The 7049-nt window shown below is 33.1% G+C and overlaps 1 protein-coding gene across 1 annotated transcript; it reads right to left on the bottom strand.

The window, feature by feature from the left end:
* Positions 1-1901: 1901 nt before the first annotated feature.
* DKK1 (dickkopf WNT signaling pathway inhibitor 1) lies at positions 1902-6246 on the bottom strand. The gene is made up of 4 exons (XM_053691672.1): positions 5921-6246; positions 5372-5525; positions 4318-4467; positions 1902-2501 (listed from the first exon to the last, which is right to left on the bottom strand). The coding sequence occupies exons 1-4, from the start codon at positions 6122-6124 to the stop codon at positions 2245-2247; spliced, it is 765 nt and encodes a 254-aa protein (XP_053547647.1). The 5' UTR covers positions 6125-6246; the 3' UTR covers positions 1902-2244.
* Between the last annotated feature and the right edge of the window lie 803 nt (positions 6247-7049).

The raw sequence follows: 7049 nt of genomic DNA, 5'->3' as shown, positions 1-7049 counted from the left end.
TTGTGGCAAGGGCATTAAAGTTGCAATTAATCAATGTATTAACTTAATAATATTAATAATTAAAAAAAAAAATATATATATATATATATATAACATTTGCACACCAATCCCAATATAAAAGAATACCATTTGAAAAGGTAATCAAATTGGAAAATTACATTATTATTTTTGAGTAAAGAATATATTGTGTTTTTTCGATAGGTTTATGTTGTATTGATATAATAGAATTGTTTTCTTTATAGACCGTGTTAAAATTAAATGCACTTGATATCATTTTGTTGTTGTGGTTTTTTCTGGTTTTATGTATTAAGCTTTTGCTAATATTAATAACATAAATACAAACCATTTCTATATAATCATTTAAATCATGTTATAAATATGTATAGCATATGGAAAATATAATTGTGAATGTTTTTCAATTAAAATATGGATGACAATTTATTATGCAAAGATATTATGTAAAACTTTAAATATGAGGGATAAATAAATTGGAATTGTATTCTGTTTGTATAACTGTATGTTTTAAATACATGTATTTTATAGTCATTTGTTTTGTTTGTGTGGGTCTCTATGAATATTGTTTTACACTTGACTTAACCCTAACATGTGCTATATTTTCATATATTTAAATGATTTGAAGCAAACCCATAGCTATTAATCGTATAATGACATTCATGTCACCAATTATTAACTCAATAAACAGCAATGAATATACTTGAATTGCTAAATCAAATGTATTTATTTTTTTTTGTTGTCAAATTTTTCTGAAAAGCAAATGTCTATTACTGAGATGAGCGATTTGTTTTTGCAGGATGTGTGAAATTGAAGCCTCATTAATACCCCAGGCACTTTTGTGTCTTAAAGCCAGAGTGATCACTTAAGTCTTGTAGTTTATTCTACACCTCTGAGCAGAAGAAGATCAAATGACTGGGAGATATATTCAGCTTTTATTACAAACGGAAATATTTTCTTTACTTGATTGTGCAAGAGATTTTTTGGTTTCCTCTTATCTATTGTATTTTCCTGAGTCTACAACCTTTAGATCATATAGACTAGGATGCAACTCCAACTGGAAAAAAAAAAAACCTTCCTGAAACTGACAAAGGGTATCAGGGATACAGAAATGAAAGAAGGTTGTCCCTGGATGGCCAGCCAGTAACAAAAGACACTTACACATCCTGTACTTTGAAAATAACTCATTTCTGCCTAAAACTGTATTCATTCATTTCAGATGATGCCCTTAAGGTGTCCAGATCAGACTGATCTGAAGATACAGAATATATAAGTCATTATATGTATATAGGTGTTGTTAGGGTTGTAGATGAGGGGCACTGGAGAAGTTCACATATACATTTTAAGGACATGTCCTTATATATTTGGACCTATAAAATAAATAATATAAATGTTTTATTTATATGAAACCCTCCACAAATATAAACATTTATATTAAATGCATAACAATTTCAATTACATTCATTTATAACAATCTAATGTTTTTTTCTGTAAAAGATATCGTTTAAGTCAATAGTTGTGTTGCCTAATTGTGAAAGACATTTAATGTCATTGCACATTCTGATATATTTTTTTAATATCCATTGCTGTCTGTCTGTCTATCTATCTATCTATCATCTATCTATCTATCTATCTATCTATCTATCTATCTATCTATCTATCTAATTGTAATTTTAATTCACTTAAGTAGCAAATAATATAATGAATTAAACATCATATATGTGTAAGATGCATATAGGAAATTTAGTTAGAAAAGGTGGGACAGACTTAATATCTAAACTGTTCAGATAAAAAAAATCTACTATATCTGCTCAGTTGTTTGAAATGTTTGTTGTAGGGCAATAGAGTCACTAAACATGATATGTTCATAAAATCAGGCATCATTTTTTTTTTTCAAGAATATTTATTTCAGTTAATATACAGATATTCTAAAACTGTAGCTATATCATATAAAAAGAAGACATTTACATAGTAATAGACTATGAGTGAAAACATAGTAGCAATTAATGTACATAAATATTTACAACCGAGAGTTGCATTATTTATTTACAACACAGTAATTTACTGCAAACACTGAAGATAGTTCCATAAAAAGAAACAAGTTTTGTTACTCAAGTTCATAGATGAAGCCAGAGTACTTAGTGTTAACTGATTATATACAGGTACATCTGAAGAGTAGATGATCTGCTAATCAATATTATAGCTTAATTTAAAGAGTCAATCACTGTATCCTCAGTGTCTTTGGCAAGTATGGAGCCGGGATGTTTTTGGTACAGTTGTGAATTCTCCTTTTTGTAATCTACAAGATAGTCCAGATCCACAATGGCAACGCTGGAAAATCTCTAGCCCATGAGATCCCTTCCTTCTATGCTTGGTGCACACTTGACCTTCCTCAAGAACAGGTTTGCAGATCTTTGACCAGAAATGACGAGCACAGCACAATCCGGGGGCACAGTCTGTTGACCTAAGACATACATCACCATCACGACCTGCAGGAGAGAAGCAGAAGCCAACGTGAGAACAATATTTGTATATTTGTCAGTTGCTTTGTGATAATGATAAGTATTTGTAGGAAACCATTCATGCAGAATGATAGGAAATGATAGAGGGTGTGTGTGTGTGTGAGAGAGAGAGAGAGAGAGAGAGAGAGAGAGAGAGAGAGAGAGAGAGAGAGAGAGAGATTAAAAGAGAGACAGTGTGTGTATGTGATAGAGGAGGGTGTGTGTATAAGAGAGAGAGAGAGATTAAAAGAGACAGTGTGTGTGTATGTGATAGAGGAGGGTGTGTGTATAAGAGAGAGATTAAAAGAGACAGTGTGTGTGTATGTGATAGAGGAGGGTGTGTGTATAAGAGAGAGATTAAAAGAGACAGTGTGTGTATGTGATAGAGGAGGGTGTGTGTATAAGAGAGAGAGAGAGATTAAAAGAGACAGTGTGTGTATGTGATAGAGGAGGGTGTGTGTATAAGAGAGAGATTAAAAGAGACAGTGTTTGTGTATGTGATAGAGGAGGGTGTGTGTATAAGAGAGAGAGAGAGAGAGAGAGAGATTAAAAGAGACAGTGTGTGTGTATGTGATAGAGGAGGGTGTGTGTATAAGAGAGAGATTAAAAGAGACAGTGTGTGTGTATGTGATAGAGGAGGGTGTATGTATAAGAGAGAGATTAAAAGAGACAGTGTGTGTGTATGTGATAGAGGAGGGTGTGTGTATAAGAGAGAGAGAGAGATTAAAAGAGACAGTGTGTGTATGTGATAGAGGAGGGTGTGTGTATAAGAGAGAGATTAAAAGAGACAGTGTTTGTGTATGTGATAGAGGAGGGTGTGTGTATAAGAGAGAGAGAGAGAGATTAAAAGAGACAGTGTGTGTATGTGATAGAGGAGGGTGTGTGTATAAGAGAGAGATTAAAAGAGACCGTGTGTGTGTATGTGATAGAGGAGGGTATGTGTATAAGAGAGAGAGAGAGATTAAAATAGACAGTGTGTGTATGTGATAGAGGAGGGTGTGTGTATAAGAGAGAGATTAAAAGAGACAGTGTGTGTGTATGTGATAGAGGAGGGTGGGTGTATAAGAGAGAGATTAAAAGAGACAGTGTGTGTGTATGTGTGGGAGAGAATAAAAGAGATAGTTTGTGAGTAAAAGAGAGTGAGAGTAAAATATACAGTGTATGTGATAGAGTGTGTGCATATGTAAAAGAGAGTAGTGTTTGTATATGTGTGAGAGTAGTGTGTGTGTGTATGTGATAGTGTGTGCATATGTAAAAGAGAGAAGTGTGTGTGTATGTGATAGAGAAGGGTGTGCATGTGTGAAAGAGAGGAGTGTGTGTATGTAGAGTGTTAGTATGTGTGAAAGAGAGGAGTGTGTATGTGTGTGTCTAGAGTGTGTGTATGAAATAGAGGTGTGTGTGTGTGTTTATGGGAAAGAGAGAAGTGTGTGAGTGTGTTTGTGTGAAAAAGAGAAGTATATATGTTTGGACAATAATACACACATAATCTTCAAAATATTTTTTAGATTAACAGAAATTATGTTATTATTGTTTTTTAATATTCAGGATGTGGCTGGTTTAATAATCTGTAACATGCTATAACTTTAGAACACATCTGTCTGTAACACCCTAGTCATTGAAACAATATAAGAATACTTTGTAACAGATACAGAAGTGCTTTTAGTCTTTGGAATCAGTATTCAGTCTAGAACTGTGATGTCAGCAGGCTACTTCTTAAAACTAATAATACGTTATGCTACCTAAGAAACAGAAGGAATAATTTAGAGTGATTGTTAAGGGATAGGCAATCATTACAGCAATTTACCTTTGAATGGCTGCATTCCAGAGGGAGAGGTGGTAAATTTAGTCTGAGAGTCCACTGTAGCAGGTTCATGATAATTTTCCACTACAGGGTCTTCAATGTACCCAGTTTGGGGGAAGCGTTCCTGCTCTTGCTCAATAGGGACACAGATTCCTGTAAGAAGTAATAAGTATTTTACAACATGTTATACACTTGAAAGACAAACGTGTGCCACATAAGCACAGTGACAACTAACAAGCAGCTAATAACTGATTGCTATCAAGTAAGGTGCAAATTCAATGACAGCTGTTCTGTTAGTACATAAAGTAATAATAATAATGATCTACCTTACAAATATTACAAAGTCCACCATTGGTTTATGTGTTAAAATTACTGACAAACATATGGTTAATAGGCACTCATTACTAAGAAACAGTAGTTTATGTCTTAAATAGATGCTGTCAATTGGGCTGTTTAAAAACATTGTGCCTTTAATTTTCAAGTAGAAAACGTTCATTTGGCTGATATATTCTCAAACAATAAACTACTCATGAACACAAATGACCAATTACATGTCAAATAGTTTACTTTCGATCTAATTAGTGAGTCTAGTAAATTAATTGAAAGCCCATTGTACTAAAGGACTAGGGTGGGGAGTTATGTTTTGAATGTAAACTTGTTCTATAATGTTTACAAACAATGATTAATATGTAAATAGAGAGTAACTTTTAGCTACTGGGGAAATGTTACATTTACTGCAACACAATGACCCAGCTGTATATTGTTACTTTTATATAATCAGAGTAAATGTATCTATTAGGATGAATGTACTTAATCCTGGGAAATATATTGTTACACAGTATACAATAAATTGATACTGTTATAAAATAAAATCTCTGAGCTAAACAGATATGAAACATGGGAAAACATTATACTAATTATCACCATAGGTGACAGTATATTTCAAAAGCACCTAGTGTGGAATTATAGTTCTATAACTCTTACAAATTCTTCTTTTGGCTGTATTCTTAGTGAAACTATGGAGTCTATATTCTCCCCACAGTGGTCTGGAGCTTACCGTTGCTGCAGTAGTTGCCCATGCAACACATGGCATCACGAATACAACGTTTTCTGCGCTTCCTGCATGCCAGGCATACCATGGTATTCCCATTTCTGGAGCTGTGGCAAAACTCATCCAATGCACAGTCATCGTCTTCTGAACAGGTATAAAGCTAAGAGACACACAGAGGAAAATGTCACCTTCATGTCATCAAAAATAAATCTGCAAGACTGGAGTTGTTACAACTTTTCTACCCTATCCAGTCCACTCATGTGCGTAAATGCTGTCAATAATAATAATAAACTAGCATGCAATGTTTTCATTATTTATATTCCCATAGTTTAATTCATCTCAATACCTTAGCATTTCTTCTTTGATTAACTTTTGCACATAGCAGCCTCTGATAACATCTGTCACATATTGGATTTGTTTAATAAATAAGTGATGCATATTTAAAGTTATTTACAATCCTTAAATGTTTCCAGTGCAATTATATTAAAGATAATTAAATAAATATCTAGTTAAATTTGGAACTCAAAAGTAATAATGTCAGAAATGTTTACTTACAGGATAAGCATCTAGAGGTTGGTACTTGTTGGCAATGTCATAAAAGGAGTCCGGGCTGACACTGACTGGGTAGAAGCCTGGTACTTGACCCACTGGTGAAGAAGGAAGGTTCTTGATGGAGTTGGAGTTGGACATCACAAAAGCAGAAACTGCATCCAAAGTGTAACAACATAGTGCGAGAAAGGGGAGAATTGTAACAGCCATTTCCACCTACACTGTGACCAGGAAAACTGAATGTGCAGAGCTGCAAAAGTCCTTGTGTTAAAAAAAACCCAAGTCACAAAAAGGATAAGTCCAGAGGATGAGCAGATACCCTGGGGGGCTACTGTGCGCTTTTGGTTTGTGAAGATGCTCTGAGCCTGTGCTGTATTTATAGTCCTGGCTTGTTTGCACACACGCCCCTAACACACACAACAAAGGCAGAGGATGAGATTTCAAAGCTCTGAATTTATGACGCTCCCTCCAAGTTTAAATCACAGAGGAGGCTGGAAGCCGGAGGATTTCACAATAATTGTAATTATCAATTAATTTCTTGAAGATCACACAGGTCATTCTTTTGGAAGAATTGCAAAGGAAACATTTAGCAGAGGGGGGCAGTTTACATGTTGGCTTTGCTTTAGAGATAGTTTTTTTGGAGAATTTAAATCTGTAAACGTATTAAATGTATTTCAATTACTTTCTTATACACACTTTAGCTTTCTGACTACTTAGGTATCTTCCATTTTTGTTTGTAAATATAGTCATTTTTATATTATGTTGATAAATACATGATAAGTTAATACGTTATTTACAAACACACAAGTATATGTATGTGTGTATGTATGTGTGTATGTATGTGTGTATATATATATATATATATATATATATATATATATATATATATATATATATATATATATATATATATATATATATATATATATATATATATATATATATATATATATATATATATATATATACATATATGCATGCATAAATACATACATGCATAAATACATACATATATGCATGCATAAATACATACATGCATAAATACATACATATATGCATGCATAAATACATACATGCATATATACATATATACAATATATACAAACACACATATGTATAAACATAAGCACATAAC

Source organism: Bombina bombina, chromosome 9 (genome assembly GCF_027579735.1).
Source record: "Bombina bombina isolate aBomBom1 chromosome 9, aBomBom1.pri, whole genome shotgun sequence".
Classification (NCBI taxonomy): domain Eukaryota; kingdom Metazoa; phylum Chordata; class Amphibia; order Anura; family Bombinatoridae; genus Bombina; species Bombina bombina.
The sequence above is the reverse complement of the archived record's forward strand: the minus strand, read 5'-3'. Positions and strand labels throughout refer to the sequence as shown.